This window comes from Anguilla rostrata, chromosome 8 (genome assembly GCF_018555375.3).
Source record: "Anguilla rostrata isolate EN2019 chromosome 8, ASM1855537v3, whole genome shotgun sequence".
Taxonomy (NCBI): domain Eukaryota; kingdom Metazoa; phylum Chordata; class Actinopteri; order Anguilliformes; family Anguillidae; genus Anguilla; species Anguilla rostrata.
Genome location: NC_057940.1, coordinates 55987191 through 56006564, shown reverse-complemented (window position 1 = coordinate 56006564; position 19374 = coordinate 55987191). Strand labels below are relative to the sequence as shown.

The following is a 19374-nucleotide window of genomic DNA, read 5'->3' as shown; positions in this document are numbered from 1 at the left end:
TCTCCCACTGTTTAACGCTGAGGCAGCGTGAAGCCAGATGCTTTAAAAGACCTCAACTAAGCGAGCCGACCTACGGCGTCGCTACTGCCGTGAATGAAAGACCCAAACAATGATTCGGCCTCCACAAATAACCCACAGGTACACTTTAAAGCCCCATGTAGGCCTCTGCGTCGCTGCAGCGGAGCACAGAGAAATGCGCCTAATGCAAACGCTGGGTCTAACCTCGCGCGAAAGGGGTGCATAAATATTGAAAGGGTGATTTAAAAAAATAATAAAATAATAAAAAAAACACGTTGGAGTAATTCCTACAGACGTCTGTTTCATTTGGAAACCACGAATTTTGAGCAATGGTAACAAACAGCAATATAATAAAAGTCTATGGCCTTGTGAAGACAAGTAAATTCAGACAAATTCAAACTGTTCTATTTAGGGCTTTTCTATAATTAAACGCAGGGTACCCACGAGGACTAGGCTAATGCCAGCTCGAGACTGGCCCGCGGGGTTTAAGACGTTTTTCCCCTCTCTGGACAGCTGTGGCTGTTCTGAAACAGACAAGACCAAACTGGCCAGACTTCATGACAAGACGCCACCTACCTTGACATTCGAGACGTCTGACGAAACCAAGGGCCCGAAACCACGGGCTAAGCTTTCAGCAAAGGCCAGTTTGAGGGAGCAGGTGACGTCCGTCCTATAAACCTAATCTGGTGGAGTTTGGCCTCGTGCATTTTCGATGCCAGTAGGCTATTATAATGTAAAAAGTGGACTTAATAGCCGCGAGCGGGAATATAGCTTAACTCATCATATAACTTAACTCGAGTGAGCCTATTATAATGCGTAGACTATTTTAAATGTGGCTTAAATGTTTTCAGATACTCGTATTCGTGTTGTACTGTAAAATTTGTTTACTTGTGCGAAATTCCTTTATAGCCTACTTTTGTCTGACAGCACGCCGGCTGTGGGTAACTTTCCCCGCGCCAGAGCTTTGTCCGCGTGGTAGACTTCAAGTTCGGGGGAGGAGGGTCACCGCTCGCGCCGCGGGATCATGAGAAAGGACTACAGGCGCCATTGAGGACACCCTGTGTGCCCCGGATGAAGTTTGTCTGATTACTGATTCATTTCAAATTCAGATCAGACTCTGGTCTTCGATAGAGGAAACTCTTTAAGGTTCCAGAATGTTTAACAGCCGTAGAGGATCAATAACGGCTTTTTATTTTAATTGCCTCCGAGATCTGGGAAGTGAAGTGAAGTTGAAGTGAACTTCAACTTTCCGGCTAAGATCTCGCCTTGAGACAGTCGGTCTGTCACGTCGCGTTCGGTGGAGACACCGGGAAGTGCCAGTTGCTCGCCCTGCCAGCCAAGCAAACGAGGACTTAATAGGGCCTACGAGAGTAATGAGCAAGTAAGCGTCGCTTTTATTTTACATCGTGATGTAGAGATGCGTTTTGTTTTAGGGATTTTACACAAAAGATATATAACTGAATATTGACTGGTTTGCACACTTACGTTGAAATACCACAGATAACTATTGTCGAGTAGTACACCAGCAGTAGGCCTTCATTCAAAACGAATGATTATTGTTTGTTTTGTTTTTTTAAAGAATAATAATAGCCTACATTTAAAGCAACATTGATACTTCTAGTCAGCTCACATCTAAAATGAGAATAGGCCGCAGCGTTTTTGACGAAAGACAGTATAACAATAAAACCTATCTGTCATAATCTTTTGCTGTGTTTGTGTTTCGGAAAATTCCAAATAAAAACCATGATCATGTGAAGTAAATTAAAGTTATGTTCTTTTAAAATATTTTTGATGTACTGTAAATTGTTTGTTTGCGTATCATTCGTTTTCAGTCGCATATTCTCTTCCAGTACCTTGGGGGAGACCACAAAATATACTTGTATATAAATAAATATAGGCCTACTTGTATGTCCACCGAAAAAAAGACGCTAGAAAGAATGACAGCAGCCTAAACTCTAAATACATTAATATAATGAGAAACATTAGTGTGCAACCGTTTATTTATGTAATGGCAAATTACGAGGTGGAATGTCTATGTCTACACCAGTCATATAGAAAACGAAGAGCAAGAGATTTAATTATTTCGTTCTTAGAGCCTAGATTTAAATCCGTTATTTTGATTTTTATATCCGTTTTTAAAATTAGTTTGTTTTATAAACTGTAGCCCTAGGCTACATAAACATTTCGGATAAGACCGTAAAAGAAAAAGAAATGGGCCAAGTGGGCATAGGCTAACACGAAAAGGTGATTATTATTAGTGGCTTATTTATATCCAATGCAATCACTTGTTAATAACATGCCATGTTTGAAATTTTCACCAAGCAACGTTTAGTAAGAGCTAACTAACTTCCAAGTGTTTAAACACTAGCATATAACTAAGAGTTTACGTGAGTCCAGTATGGATAGATGTTTCTGAGTAACGTGTAGCGCACTTTAACCGAACTCAATGTACTCTATTGGATTGTTTTAGCTCTAAATACACATAGTATTGAACGTCTTTAATGTGTATTCACATAGCCTATAACCTGTTAACCTCGTCGAATCACGAATTGGCTACCCTACTTCTCCAGCACCCAATTGCGTCTCATTAAAGCGACGTCAACATGGCGTGCCTCAAGATGTTTGCTGTTTGGTTTTGGTGCCAAAGGTTCTACTTTTTCACGCAACGCTTTCTAACTTGAATTAGGCCTATATCTTTTTTCCTCGGCTGTGGAGTGTTTGGACGTATAAAGCAAATAATGGTCTGTGGCGGCTGGTAGATTCTGATTCCACTAAGAAGGCCACAGTGAACTTCATGTATATAAAGTGTTTAGCCGTTGGCCTCAACTCCTCACGAGAACCTCCCGCTTTCTGCAGGTGGAAACTGTCTCGCGGACACGGCCAAGCATGCTGAGAGGCCGCCACGCGCCAAGGACCGGTGTGCACGAACAAGTCAAAGATGGAGACATTTTCACACTTTCACATTGTGAATACACTATGGCGGAAATAAAGGAGGCCCGTGATCAAGCGAATAATCTCGAGGACTCGGACGCCAGATGACGTAGCTACAGCGGTCCTTGGGTCACTGTTCAACAGGCCACATTTTGACTATTTCCCCAGAAGAATGCATTTTACAGGCAGCGAAAAAATATAAAGAAAACTTGAACCGAGAACAAATATAATGAACCGATATGTAGACTATCGTACATGAACGATGAAGAAATACACAGACCTTTAAAGACAAAATCCACAAGCGTAACGGCAAGATTGGCGATAGCCAATAGCTAATAAATTGTCAGAGATTTACTATTGTTTTTTAATAATCGTCGTCGTGGTTATTGGCATCATATTTTAGCCGAGGCTTAAAGTATTAGCACTATAACCATTAACATAAAATATATTTATTCGACTGCTAATGGCCACTTTACCGAGAAAGATTTCTCCTGCTGAAACCAAGTAGCGGAAGAGCAATTTCTGCCGAGCCCAGATCGTATTTCACATTGCTGTTAAGAAGTTCTTGGTCAATTACTCTAAATGTAATTCCTGGAAATCGCTCAAATTACTGAGAATTAATTTAGACAGTGTCAAGCTTTGGCAAAGACGCGGGCGTGAGGGGGTAACCTCGGAACAGATTTATAAGGTGCTGGATTTCTCTCTTGGCCGAATTAGAGCTGATAATTCTGCTGGATCAGATATTACAGAGAGATTTCGCCCAGTAGAAAGATTGAACAACTTTAGAATAATAGCCCACTATGCGATTATTATTATTATTATTATTATTATTATTATTATTGTGTTTCCTTCGGGATTCGGCAGTTATTGCATGTATCCAGGATAACCAGTTATGAGTACGTATTCACGAGTATGTGAGCGAATTCATTCATCTTTTCCACGATATTTAACATATGCATATTTAAGGAATCTATTTTCCAAAAATACGATATGCCAGGTGGCTTGATAAAAACAAACACGGGGATACGCGCCTATGTTTGATTAGTCGCATCTAACCCCCGGATTTATGCACTGTGATAGTAATTGTTACAATGTCACAACAATAATAATAATAATAATAATAATAACTTTTCTTTCAAAGCTTTCAATTGCAGTACTTTTGTAAATGACTTTACTGCTAAACAACAAAAATAAAAGAAGCTTCATTTATTCCTTTTTTATCGATTCTATCGGAAAAGCGTGCAATTTCCTTCATCTCTGGGTAAATATCAGTGCAGCGCGATTCAGACCAGAGAACCGCACTAAGGAAAAACGAAACAAATACTGCACTCAATTATGAATGAAACCAAAAATAAAAAGAAAATATCAACGTTTATTATTAAGATTAACTTCGATTGAGCGAACTGTCTTTTGTAAATGCATATAGCTGTATTCGTGCATAATATAGTCCTAACTTAGGATACACGTCTGTGTTTTAAATATTTAAGTGAAATACATTTTAACAGCGCACGGCGACCTAAGGTTACAACGAACTACTATTTCTACAACGGACAAGAGCGAAAGCTTAAAGCTATACTTCTAACACGAGCTCTTGGAGACGGAAATACAATTCACTATGTTTCAACATACATATCTTCACTTTAACGTAGGCCTATAGATTAATATATACAATGCAAACATAATATATCAGAACAAAATGACAATCGTATTAGGCCTATACTAATTAATTACAAGAGTATTTCAATATATGAGAGATCCTAGAAGATAAAACATTATTAAGAGGTGAAGATGCAGAAGGCGGGGTTCCAGTCAGTAGTCAGGGTGTGGACTCTAGCCAATCAGTGACTTACAGCAATAACTCACGTGTGGAAATACACCGAAAACCAGCAGACACTGATGCTCTCCAGGAATGTGTTATTTCCTCCGTATCCTCCTTTGCGATGCAGGCTACGGAGTAAATATAGACCTGAAAAAAGCAAAATACGATGATGCTCATGCTATAATAATAATGATAATAATAATAATAATAATAATAATAATAAGCAAAAAGGCTATTGAAAGAAATATTATCTTGTTTTGTACAGTGCAGCTTTAGATCCACGTGCCGATGGCCAGTTCAACAAGATGCCGAGAATTTTACCTGTTTTTACAGATTTTGCCTGAAGGCGGCGCCACGTGCTGCCGAAATAGGCTCCAGAAGCAAATGCGGCCGAGTTCGCAGGCATTAGATTCCAATCCAGACCGCGATTCCGCCCACAGTTTATTTCTCGCCGCGTGTTGCGCGTGCCCAGACCAGACGGCGCACACGATTATCCAGGAAGCCACGGTGCAGCGCGTGGGACAGCAGCATAAGAATTGGATGTCGCACATTCGTAGAATGTCTGAGGCTTCCGCGTGACGTCTCCTGGGTTCCACTCACACACACTCAGAAAAAAAGGTGTATAAGGCCTGTCACTTATAACCCTGTTTCAGTGACACTCACTAAACATCTGAAAGAAAAGTTACTGTTAAAAAAGTGAAGTTACTGAATCAGCATGCAATAACACAAGCAGTGTTGGGTAGTGAAGGATTACATTTAAACTGGATTCTGCAATTAGATTTAAAAGATGGAGTAATCAATCTATAAATTACATGATGAAATTTTGGATTACATCAACATACAATGTACAGACAGACATGCAATCACACACACACACAAACCCCCACCCCACACACAAACACACACACACTCACCACATGTACACACACTAACACCAGGCACCATATGAACACACAGTAACACACCACACCACACCACGTGCAATCATACACTCACCACATGTGCACACACTAACACAACACACCACATGGCTGTCCACACAGGAAGTGAGCATGTGTATTGTAGCTACACATTCAAATGAAAAAAAGAAACCAGACTTACCAGAAACACAGAAATTAATGTTGGCAACACATTTATTCTGTAATATACTTGGCTACTTAAACTGGAAGTAATCCAAAAAAACAGATTATGTTTTATTAGTTCACACATGTTCAATGACGTAACAGATTATGTTTCTAATTACATTTCAGTCATGTCATTTGTAATCATTATCGGATTACATTTCCCAAGGAATCTGCTTAACACTGAATATAAGCAATATTCTTAAAAAAAAAAAGTATTTTAATTTAATTTGAGGTTAAGTTGGCTATTTGCAGAAACAGTAAAAAAATTTGATTTAAGCAGATCTAAAATGAAAAATGAATGAATTAATTTGTTAGTTTAGCCTTTTGTTACATATATTTGTAGTCTGCTACCAAACAAATTGATAAAATCTTGCCCATTAGCACACAAACATCTCCCACTAAGATGATTTGTTTGAGGAAGCATTACATTTTTATTAAGTCACAAAGCCCTTTTATTAAATTTCATACTCTACAGCCTCACTTCGACTATATTTTCCCTACGAAGCAAAGGCGCCGTAAACGAACTATCTTCCCCAGGAAACCGCATTACGCGTTTTGGGCCCACGTTTTGTTCCCATTGCCGCATTAACATTATTTATTTATTCATTGTCATTGTACTTTTATTTTTTCTAGGCAGATTATGGCAAACGCGTTTATTTTTCGCAGGGGGTAGGGGACTGAAAATTCAGAGCGACAAATGAAATTCTGCATTTCTGAACAACTTCTGACGTGTTTGGACAACATTTTGAAATGATGCTCGCGCCACTTTGTCGATGCTAAATATAATAAAGTGAAGATTGTGAGTCAACTTGTATCAGTGGTCTTGATTATGACGTGAATAAACCACGTGCTCATTTTAGCATAAACCGATTCATCATATTGATGTATGACGTATGCACGCATTTTCTTACTAAGGAATGCTGTTGACTCCACCGTGGTGTCCAGTGTAATTAATTGTGTATTATCGAGCCTCACTACAGCAAAAAATCACTGTAGAACACATAGTTAATGAATTTATTTTACTCCAGGATGATTTCTGACAGTTAAGTTGAAAATATATCATTTTTCGATGTTTCCATTTTCCCTGTAATGTGACCTTAAAATGATGTCTAAGTGAGGGTCTCTAAGCAGGCCTTCGTGGCTAAAGCGCGAGCATTTTACGAAAATAACGCAATATTGTAACGTCACAGCTACAAGGAAAGGTCGCTTTGCAGTTTACGGGGAAAGTAGTGAAAATGAAGTAAAAGAGTATCCGAATATCTTCTTACGTTAATATATTAATTAGGCCTACGTGTTTTTAAAAAGGAAAACCGTTGAGCCTACCAGAACGCTGCTCGACTCAGTCGGCAGTCCGGCTGCAAGGCCTGCTCCAGCCAGCGCCTGTCAGAATTCAGAAACGCGTCCTCAATCTATTCAGATGACCTAGACAAGGTAACCGTGCATTTGTGAATGACATAACCCCACACGTTGACTGACACGTTAGGACCCGCGAATAATTCTCTATAACGCCTAACTGCAGGAGTGCGTGCACATACAAGGTTTCCTCCGTGTTCCGAGTAAGATAAATTGTCGCCTCTGGAAACAGACATTAAATGAACAGACATTTTCAGAGATAATAATGGGGAGGGTTAATCACAGGCCCGTTCTTATGCTGTCTTTGTTAAGGTGAAAATTTGTTAAGGTGAAAATCACAGGGTTTGCATGTCCTAATTATTTCCATAAATCATAAACGTCCGCGACAAATAATTGAAACGTAGGTTAGTCTACTAAATTCAGAAACTAGTTGTGTGACTTAATTATTTTCCGTTTGTAGCATAGTTTGTAGACTGTCGAACAATTGGTTTGATCAGGCTAAAATGCAGGTCTAAATAATAAAAAAATAAAAGCTCAAATCTCAGGTGAACGAAAATAATTTTGAAAGACAATGTGCACAAATCAAAGGCATTTAGTGTGGAAAGTTCACCTCTCAATAGAAATGATCAGGCTACATCCGCACCAATATGACGAAAATGTTTATTAACCCTTCGAGGTATAAGATCACTAATAGGCGATTAGAATGTTTTTAACTGAACATTCTATTGCTGATTTAATAATCACGATTGATAATTGAAAGGAACGGAGTTCTAGAACACTGACTTTTGAAAAACATTCATACTCTTGAAAAACATTCCTAATGCAGAAACGTTTTAACATTGTAAGCGAACGGAATTAATGGCCCATTAAATATAATCTAACACGTTATCATATTTAATAAAACCGCGTACTCTTTGGATAAATCGAGACCACGTATTTCCAGAACAGAAATGATCAGATAAACCTATAATCTTTCACTTTTAAGGTGAAAATATGTTAGCATATTAGCATAAAGTAAGCAATAAATGTTGGTACATTAACAATTTCTATAGATCTGGTACACACACACGAAACACGCGCACCCGCACGCACGCGCACACACGCGCACACACACACACACACACACACACTCTCTCTCTCAAATCACAACATTGGGTGGCACTGGGGCGCAGTGGTTTGCACAGTGGTTAGCACTTGCAAGGATGCGGTTCTGGGTTCGAGTTCCGGCCGGATCCTCTCTGTTTGGAGCTGAACGTTCTCCCGCGTTCGCACGAGTTTCCTGTCGGGTATTCCGGGTTCCACCCACATGTCAGGCCCGGAATATTCCTGCCCTTGTCCTAGGCACTGGGCTGAGGTGGTCCCCGGGCGCTGCACTGCGGCTGCCCAGTGCTTCTGAGTAACTAGGACGGGTTAAATACAGTATATTTTGAAAATAAAACTCTTAACACTGAATTGCTCCGTGAGAGAGGGACACAATTTGTAAGATGGCAACATGTTCTAAATCCGTAGCTATGTTTTTTTTTTTTTTTTTTAATTTAAAATAAACGGTAGGCTACATAAGAGAGCCGATCTAAACTTTATGAAGAACACAAAAGCTGATATTGTGAGTTCTTTCTTAAATACGACGAATTGGGTCAAAATATTTACAGGATCTATGCGACCGAGTGGCGCCCTGCTACGGTGCAACGGTCATATGCCGACCTCGGTTTCCGTTATAAAATTAACACTATTAGCATTCGCCGCGAGATTCTACAGGCTCTCCCTACGTTACAGTGGACAAACAAACTGGCGCATATAGCACATCCGCCACAAGATGGCAGTATTGGTCTACAACATGAGGCGAAAAACAGAAAAGAGAAAATAACTGACCAAAAAACGTCCGAACCCCCCCCCCCCATTTTTTAAAAAACGAATTAACTATCTTTCGGGGAAAAGCTCCATTTGTCCATTTGTCCATTTTGTGTGGACTAAGGTCCACACAAAATGTCATTTGAGAACGAATATTCATGGGTCCCCCTGACAGGAAGATAATTTCTCTATTACGATTGTTTTTTGTTTTTTTTGTAAGTTTTTTAAACGTTATTGGTAGTATCAGAACTCACGTTAAAACGTTTAAAATACATCGCTGGGCACTTTTAACGCACGGGCACGAGTTTACTGTACCTCAGTGTTTGAGTGTGGGGGGCCTGTGCAGTGCCCGTACAGTGGGCACAGCCTAAATAAAATTGTAGTGCTCGTCAAATTTATGTCCACAGCTTTATTGGGATTCTCTTTGGTCATTGTACAAGGCACACGGACAACAAACAGATATACCAGCGAATTATTCAACAGTTTACACGCAGTTTTGCCTACCTTTATGAATAATCACATTTAAGGCGATATCACGGAGAGCTAAATTTTACACACGTTTTTTTCTGGCGATATTCTGAAGGACTGATTATGAAGGACTGGCAAAATTGCACCAGAAGATTGTTATCAGTGAGAGTGTTAATCACATCATGAACACGATCTTCAAAAAATATTAAGGCAGCGCACTGATTGTTTCAATAAGGAATTAGATTTTGTGAAGAGTATTTGGCCATTTAATCATTCAGAATAACAACTTACTTTACATCATTAAAATAGGCCACTTTTCGACGCATCAAACACACAGTGGCTATTATTTTGGAATCCTGATGAATATTGGTTTACCACGAGCTATTTCCTGAGCAGATTACAGTAATTTCCTTGGTCAGTAGAGAGTTCATACCCTAATACTCTGACCACAGACCCACGAATTAAATTTTGACATGAAGATGATTAGCCTACCCGATGTTTTTGCTTTTCACTCGTCAGCAAACTAAAAACATAGCCCAAGAAAAACACATCTCACGCGACTTCGTCTCGCGCCACATACAGTCGTCTATGCAGCTGTTTGCGTCCGCTCTCTCATTTTACAATCGATTCCACCGGGCGACAAAATGTGGATGTTGTGTGTAATCGGCGGCAATAAGGAAGTCATATTCCAAACAGAAGAGCTTTCGGGCCGTCGATATGTTTTCCGTCCCTGTTCTCTTTCGTTTGGCTTGTTGTGTTGTGTTGCATTTTGGCTCCGGTGGAACTAACTGTTAATCTTTGGTTTGCTGACCACTTTCTTTTCCTTCACGCGCCTGTTCTGGAACCAGATGGTGACCTGCCGTTCGGACAAGCTGGTCTGCGCGGATATCCTCCTTCGCTTGTCCTTCGTGATGAATTTATTGGCGGCGTACTCGCGCTCCAGCTCCTTCAACTGTGCCTTGGTGTACGGCACGCGCTTCTTTCTCCCACGGCGAAAAGGGCAGCCGTCCACTCCCGCTTGTGACGCGGTATCTTGAGACCAGGACAGGGAAGAGAAATGCGCGCGGTTAACCACTCTCCACAGTTTATATACAAACAAACACTGCCAGACAGCCAAAATAAAATTACACGGCAGACACATTTAATGAAAAGTTGACATTTTCTGCTGATTAATTACGCCTGTCTCGGAAACTCACACCCGGCCCCAAGTAACACCCTTTCCCAAAACAACAAAGAGCAGGCGACATGAAATCGAAGCGCGAGCACACTGATTCAACCACAACAAGGCAAATCGTGTTTAATTCAGGACTTACAAAACGCGTTTCCCACTCATACACACACGCCTAGCCTACGCGGTAACGCTCCAGGTGTGAGCGCGCGGCCACGTCTGTACCTGGCAGGCGTGACTTCCACAGGGAGCACGGCGGTGTCTGTTCCTTCCCACAGTAGACCTGGCCGCTCCAGCCGTCACTCAGCGGCCACGGCTGGTAGCTGTCCACGGGCAGCAAGGGCTCGTGCCGGGGCTCCGCGGGGCCACTCGTGCCTGAAAGGTCGAGGTAGCTGGGCACGGGCTGATATGGACCGGCGGCGTAGCTCGGATAGAACGTAAACTCCTTCGCCCTGGACGCGAACTGCTCGCCAGGAAGGGACGTGTCCATGTATTTCTCCCCGTAGGCGGGGGAGGGCTGCGTGCCCGCTTTGACGCCGCACTGGTGGGGCATCCGGCACGGGTAGTGGCCGCTGCCAAAGTAGCCGTAGGGCAGGGAGGCGCCGGGGGAGCCGCGGGCGGCAGAGCAGGGGCCGCACCGTTTAACGGGTTCGCCCGCGCCAGGCGCCGGAACCTCGCTGGACGCGTATGCGGCGCCGGGAGGCAGTGACGCCGGGTGCGCCATCACGTTCCTGCACCGATTCGCAGCAAAGTCGCCGCCCGAAAACGCATCCATGCCTCCGGTTACATCGTCTGAGCCGTTATCGTACAGGAACATCACCGGGTCAACCCAGCGCGGACGGAGAAGCACTGACGCTGTCATAGCATGTCCGACATTGAGACAACTGGTTCTTTTTTTTCTTTTTTTTTTAACAAATCCCAAAGACCGCAAAACGGAGATACCGAATCCGAGTGTAACAGACCGCCTGACGTTGCTGTGCGCTCCCAGGTTATTGGTCGAGACCGGGCACATGATATGCAAATAACATGATAAACATCTAAGATACAGATAGTCTAATTGTGTGTGCGAAAAACATGCGCCATTGTTAGACGATCGTATATTTCTAAAGATCGACTTTTCGTAAATGTTTGAGTGAAAAACGCATCTGGTGTGTACATGGGTGAATTAATTTCGACTGTCGTCTTTTCTATGAATAACGTAATGTATTCGATATACCTTTGGGACAGACATTTTAAGTACAAAAATAAAATTCTGAATAAAAACAAATTCCCAGCTAAACTGTAATAATTAGCCTAAACATATTATTCCATAATATTACCTAAACTCGTGGACAGAGAGAACCCACGTTCTATGAGTCAGGATCTTGGAGTGTCGGCAGAAGTAGCCTACATATCCAAGTTTAGGCCAAATTGAAGATTTCCAATTGTTGCCAATTTTTTCAAATGCATATAATTTAAACAGCAAGAAAAAGGTCTCGAAGGAAACCCCATTCACTGAAAAGTTTGAAAGTCCAATGTGTGTTTTACTTTTCAGAATGCACACATTTTCCTACTGACATTTTGTATTAGTGTATGAAAGCATAAATATGCACTAAAATAAGATTCCACCCTTTGCATTATTACGATACGTGTACATTCCATTTAATTTTATTTGTTCCGATGAAACAGCTACAGATTGTTCCGATTTCCTATTTTGCTGAACGGATATAAACCTAAAAATACTAGCAAAAATTAATCGTGATTTATGATTTACATGACGAAAGAACTGTTTGTCGCAACGCACCGCCAGTTTGGAGCTGTATTCTTTAAAAGTGTTTCGATTCTTGGAAATGGAGTCAGAGAAACGGGCTGTTTTGTGTTTTATTATATCGGTCTTTAAACATTATCCATCATTAAAACTCGCAAATAAAGAAGAAAAAACATGCACACCGTCTCCTGGTAAACAAACACACAAGCACACACACACAAACATGGTGAAAGGTGAAGTTTCCGGTGTAGTTACAATATTCGAAAGGCTAGAGAAGACCAAAGTTTGACTGCGGCGTTTTACCTACGGGTTAGACACATCTCGAGGCCAAGGTCAAGTTTAAAGTTGCAGTCTAGCCATTGAGCTTGGGTCATTCAAGACTTGGGAGACACGCGGGCAACTTCCGCCAGTGCACGCGGGCTGGTGAGAAAGCACGAGAAAAGCTATGTGTAGGTCCAGAACATTACATTTTACAATTTGCATTTAAAATAAAAAATAAAATAAAAAAAAACATTTCTTTGTTTTCTGTAGAGTATTGTAATTGGATAACGCGGCACACATGACTATTTTTCATTTATTTTCTATTTTTTCAATGTTTTAGCGATGATGTGAGAAAATGTTTTGTTTACTGAAAGACGCCTCGTAGAAGAGTCGCGGGAGCGTCCGGTCTGCGTGCTTGTGTTTACTGGCGCGGCTCTTTTACAAAGGTAATGTGCGCAGATTCCAGTGCAGAAACATTAGCCGATGTAGGGATTCCGAAACCCGAACGAAGGAGAGGTTTTAGCACCCATCACTGGAAACTGAACTAAACGGTTTAGGGCGAAAGTGAAGCAAAAGCCATTTTTAATTCCTTGGTGACTGCTTTATATAATATTACTCTCTTACACACACAATATACATATATACATGGACAACATAATTTACATGCGTTTGAGGCAACGTTTTAAACGCGCCAAGACAGGGCAGTCCTAATTCCAAGGATTTCTTCATTCTTATTATTCAAAATTTTTGATATTATGCCGATTCCCTCTTAGAATTGCGGTTTATATTTATCAGCAAGCGCGGACTGCGCTCTGAAATATAAACCTCCACTTAGTTAAAATATTTCGTTTCTATAATGCGCTCAAAAGCTTTCCCATGTTTAGTAATATGTAGAATAATAATAACCAAGAAACCGTTTGATGCAGTCTATCGGACGCGAGTAAACAACAATATGTGCAAATTAATTAAACTCTAACAGTGGTTAAATAAGACCAATAGAACCACATGTACGCTGTAAAATGTACTTTAACACCGAACATTTTCCTGTACGGTCTTATCGAAATAACTGAACTATTTATGAAACGCCTTTAGAAATAAATTAATTAATGCTTACGACAGCAACCAAGTTGATAAGCGGGTATTATATTACATTACATTATATTATAACACGCATGTTCGTTTTGTAAATATAGTAAGTTTAGCGATAAGTTTTACTGTTCTTGGCTTCATGTATATACGATTCCAGACGTCAAATTTCACGACAAACGGACCTTTTCCTATTACACTAAAAGAGAAGACGGGCGTGTATTCAGTCTATATAAATACATTTCGCCCTTCATCCTCATGCGGAGGAAAATAGTGAATTCAGGGAATACACACACTCTCTCACACTCACACGCACACGCACACACACACACACACATATATATATATATATCAAAACAGTTCGGGTCCAGAGGTTGCAGCACATTCACACTGCAAGCTAACGGGTCTACAGACATAAAGATCAAATTAGATCACTTATCATCTTGATACATTAAACTTAAAGTAATTATTTGAAATCTACTTAACGTGAGTTACGTTGGCATAATGCAAACCACGACAACCCGAGGAACAGTGAGCTGGTTCTGCATATCAAAATAGTCAATACGAAAAAGATTCGGGTGGATTCTAAATCTTAATGCAGCGATTTTGGGTTATCTTGGACAGGGGCCCAGTTCGGTCTCGAGACAGGTAAGAAGCGAGCAGAGGCCTCGAGGCAGGAAGACACAGAGCGCAGAACACAGATTGAAAATCTTGCATATCACAGTAGCATGGTCACTCTTCACCATCGCAAGGGTAAATGGATGAGATAAACAAATCATGTTTCATCTTAATACATGCCTACAAATGCTATTTAGAAATAGGCGACATGGTACGCACATATGTTTACATTTCTGGCAGAAAGAGTCACACAGGAGCGACCAGAGAGGGACTGAGCTGCCACAGACAGCAAAGAACTGCCAATCAATCACACAAAATGGCGCGGTAACAACGAGCCTACTGTCTCACTAAGCCCCAAAGTAGGCCGACCAAGTCGTTACAGGTCAAACCCAAAATATAAAACTTAAATACAAAAACGTCACCCAAATGTCCATGAAATGGAATTAAACCCAGAGAGGAACGAGTGAGCCCCTTCCACACGTACCCAAATCGGGACAAACGAGAGCTGTCAGCACGAGAGGGGTGGGGGCGCGTGAGGATTATGAGCCCAGTTGCTCCAGTGCACAATGGTGCCACGGTCAATTAGCTGATCAAGCGCCGCTTTAAAAAATAAAAATAAAAAAGCTTGATTCCTGTTTTCGCCATATCAGAATAAAAATGTTAATGTCGCACAGAAACACGCGCGCGCACACACGCGTCCATGCATGAACATACGGCGGCCAACTGGTCTACTCGCATGCGCTCTTAAAGCCGCGAGCTGCTAATACCCAGAGCGAGACGCTGGAAAAAGCACTGGTGTGTGTTAATACATTGCAGCATTTCTCCGACCAATAAACCTTTTGAAGCCTTCCTATAAAAACATCAACTGGTCCACGAATATCACACACACGCACAAACACACACACACCAGTGATACGGTTCCAATTCCAATTACACCAATTAGATTGAAATTTTTGAAGTCCGTTTGGGGTCTACCGCAAAGCGTTAAGTTACTGAAATTAATTTACATAAAACGGACCATGTTAAGTTACAAAAAGCAATAATGTCCTAACTTCTTTATTCTTTATTGGGTTATGATGGTAAAGTCATGACTGGTAATTCTGTATTTAACTGGGTGTTACCCAGTCTATATAGCTGAAATTAATTAATTTTATTTATTATTTTTTTCAGATGTTTCTTGAAGTGGTCACCACTGATTACGCGAATGTGCACATGGCTCCTAAGTAGATTTTAAGTGGACACTGGTAGTTAATTTAAGTGAACGAAATTATAAATCACAGCATTTGTTTAGCTGAAGTGCACATCTTACGTTGGGTAACATAAATCCTCGTGTCCGCCTTTGCGTTCCCACCCATTAGCGCGAGCCAGGACCCAAAGCGCAGCCCTTTGATCACTAAACAAAACTTTTTCCCTTAAAAGACGCATTTTTAAGGCGCGAGCGGCATTCCTGGCTCCCTACGGAATTCGAATTCAATCCACACGGACCTGCGGTCCGGGAAAATTAATTTCTTCTGAAAATACAGCGGTTCAAATATTTCTGGACTGAATTGTCCGAATGTCCCCCATCACGACTATGCAGCATTCAGTTAACATTTTTCCTTCGCCGACTGTTTGAAGAGTTTTTAAAAACCCAAGGGAAATGAATGCAAAACATTTTGTATTATGTAGCCTAGATGCACTGAAAGATCATTTTAATTTAAGGACTAGTTTAGGTCCTTAAATCCTGCCTGCCTAACATATGTGGAACCGTTTTTTCCAGTATTTTCGCATCCATATTGGCTCGAGCTGTTCAGAAATTATATATAAAAAATAAAATAAAAACATAACGCAATAATAAGATCGTGGCACAATATTGATGCATAAATGAAGCATAATTTTAATTAAAGAACAGTGACAACATTAAAAAAATTGACAGAAGTCAGCGCGTGACACAGATCAAGGCTGAAGCGGTTCGTTGGACTGTTTCAAAGGGAACAATTTTACGAATTCTGCAAACGAAATTGGTTGAGGTCTCCCTTAATGGCGCCGCTGGAAGGACGGCCTAACACACACCGCCTTTTCCCGTCTGCTTACATTCCAAAAACGTTAAAACAAGCAGCCACTTTAGACTTCCTGTCCGGAAACACAGCGCCCGAGACACGCGGAAACATGTTTTAATTTAATGCCAACTCATGAAATTCCCGCTGCCAACCTGAACAGAGCACATTGTGATATTTTAAGTATAATTATGGACTTAATATGCGTAAACAATCGGTCATAGAAAGGCCGTTGCATATAGCATACTGAGTTCGGAGCGCTTGTGTCACATTTTCACAGTCTAAATATAGGCCTATAAATGCAAGGGTTTTATTATTAACCTCGGAATGTCATTCATATTCGAGAGCAGTTCATAAACTAGGATTTGCGTCCTAAAATTAAAGCAGAAGAAAGAAACCTTAAAATAAAACAAATTCACAAAAGTCAGCATTGGTGGCCACAGAAAAAACAGAACAAACAAAAGTTAAATCTATTGGAAGGGTGTTTATCAAAAGAGCCCACATTTCATATTTTTCGCGTAGACCGACAGACCGATAATAAAACGGAGTTTCTTTAAACACACAGGTCACTGCCGCGACGCAGAAATCATACGTGTTCCGGTTGCAGCACGGGAGGGACACTTTATCCAAAGTGTAACAGGTTTCGTTTCATTTCAAACTGACACAAAAGTTCGTTTTAAGTTCGTTCCAGCGCGCGATGCGGCACGATGGAGTCAGGCCGTTGTCATTAGCCTATATCTTGTACGGGCCTACAGGGAAAGAAACGAATTCAACTTCGCTTCCAACAACAACGGTGTCACGCAATTTGTATTTGGATTACACTGGGATGTGTAGAAATCAATGCCAAAGGTTAATCAACTGGTACGGTCCCACACGCAGTAGGCTATATCTTTGATATGTGTCCTAGTGTATAAAGGCTGACATGGGTTAAACGTTATACCCGTAAATCGTGTCTAATTTAAAGTTCACAATTGCATCTTTCCTACGGGAAATAATAAGACCCATGATATTTACTTTCGTCACGTCGCGAGTGCCGAAGAAACTCAATTCACCGACAGCTGCCCCCATGGTCCTTTTTCCACAAAACTACACTCTGAAAATAAGAGGCCCAAAATATTTTATCCAGCCTAACTGTGATATAAATATTATTAATAATAATATGTTCATTATTCGCGGTTTTTCATTATGAGTCACATAGAGCAAACAGGTGCAAGCACTCGGGTCTGGTCCAGATGAACAATGAGCACGCGGACTCCGAGATGCTGTCCCGTGTACAGCGTGTAATGCCCGACTGCTTCCGCTAGGTGTCTACCGATTACAAATCTGCCCCTCGGGAGCGAGCTCATTCTCCGAGCCTTCACGGCGTCCGACTGCGCGTGTGGCGAAGTCCTGAGCGACGTATGGGCTATGTCTTTGCGACTGGCAGGTCACACTTCCTGTCCGGGCGCCAAGATCAGTGCGGTTGATGCACAGACTTAAAAGGAAGACGATGGGAAGGAGGCACGCGGACCAGCAGCAGTGTTCACCACGCGGGAACCGTCACAGACACTATTACGTAATTATATTACTTTGCATTCGAGACTGTCCTGCCAGTGCGTATACCCTATAGGTCTACACTTTAACATGGCATTTACAACACCGTTTAACCGCGTGCAAAGATAAGATTTACGTTGTTTGGTAACAACAACAACAAAAACAAACAAACAAAAAAAGAGTTCACTGCGCGCGCATCATGTTCAAGTTCAAGTTGGAATGGTAAACTCCACAGAGGCGCGCGCGCACAGGGCTCTGATTACATCAAACCTTTGATCCGCCCACACAGCAGAAACGACTACAAGCCTTCAGCAAACAGCGGTCTGGTTCCTCTGTTTGCACTTCTGCGCACTAAAATCTAAAACAGGCGCCAGGATTGTGGGCTGTACTGCCGATAAACGGGGTGGGTCAAAGCCTTCCATTATCTCCTGCTCAGCAATTGCATTACAAGGCAAATACATGTCAAGAAAAAGCTTGTAGACTTGTAGGCTACAGGGTAACAAAGTCGGCACATTTTATAACAGTTTTGAAGCTTCTATCATGTCCGCATATATCACAATTTGAAACAAACTACCAGGACTTGGGGGCGTCATGCCGGTTGATACTGTCAGCAAACAGATCTTGTCAGCTCATTTTGTGAGTGAGTCACGATCTGGCTTCTGCACCGAAAGAGTTTCGGTCTCGCGAGCAAAGGAGGCGCCTGTGGACCGGAGAATAGATGTCCCCATCGTTTGCTAAGCAAACACTATAGCTTGCAGGTAATGTTTGATGACAAAAAAGGTATACCCCCTCCATTTTAGCGAGATGAACAGGATCGCTTTGAAGGGGCGGGAGTAGCTATAACAGATGGGCAGTCCTTCATTCTTATTTTATGTAAGATCCTTTCATTTACAAAATCTTAATTAAGCCCAACGGCCATATCATGTTTGTGGGGGAAACAATATATTCATCAAATAAGCATGTTCAATAGGATATAGGATATTAGACATTCAACAGGCCTTCGTGTTTCAATTGGCATTCAAAGTACAAGCCAAAAAAAAAAAACCGAAACTAAGTCTGGAAACAATACTGTAACACAATGTCTATGCTTCTAAAACAAGACGACAATCAGTAATGGATAAATGAAAGCAGCTTCTTTTTTTTTGGATAATTTCTTTTTTTTGCACAATAATTATATGACTAAAACAAAATGACCCTTTACCATTCAACGTAGTCCTAATTTTAAAAAAAGTTTCATGACAACACAAGACTGATTTTAGACACTAAAACATATTGAACTGGTTGATTTTATAAAACAAATATGGCTGAGTTGGCAGGGCAAACCGTTTTGGACGAGTGGGAAATAAATGCACATACAACTTATA

General features: G+C 41.2%; 1 protein-coding gene and 1 long non-coding RNA gene across 4 annotated transcripts; one reads left to right on the top strand and one right to left on the bottom strand.

Annotated features, from left to right (window-relative positions):
- Positions 1 to 21: 21 nt before the first annotated feature.
- Positions 22 to 6700, top strand: LOC135262203 (uncharacterized). Of its 3 annotated transcripts, none has more exons than XR_010332136.1 (4): positions 22 to 138; positions 532 to 676; positions 946 to 1399; positions 2875 to 6700. It is a non-coding gene; the product is annotated as an uncharacterized LOC135262203 (long non-coding RNA). The 3 variants fall into 3 exon arrangements; XR_010332135.1 differs by having other exon boundaries at positions 928 to 1399; XR_010332134.1 differs by having other exon boundaries at positions 532 to 1399.
- hoxa13a (homeobox A13a) lies at positions 5884 to 12933 on the bottom strand. Its single transcript, XM_064349130.1, has 2 exons — positions 10955 to 12933; positions 5884 to 10593 (listed from the first exon to the last, which is right to left on the bottom strand). The coding sequence occupies exons 1-2, from the start codon at positions 11739 to 11741 to the stop codon at positions 10346 to 10348; spliced, it is 1035 nt and encodes a 344-aa protein (XP_064205200.1). The 5' UTR covers positions 11742 to 12933; the 3' UTR covers positions 5884 to 10345.
- Positions 12934 to 19374: the final 6441 nt, after the last annotated feature.

Bases quoted from the DNA above. Each gene is read 5' to 3' on its own strand.
- hoxa13a (XM_064349130.1), bottom strand. From the start codon at position 11,741: ATGTGCCCGGTCTCGACCAATAACCTGGGAGCGCACAGCAACGTCAGG. The intron at 10,594-10,954 runs GTACAGACGTGG...CCTGGTCTCAAG, and splicing joins GTGGAAGTCACGCCTGCCAG to ATACCGCGTCACAAGCGGGA.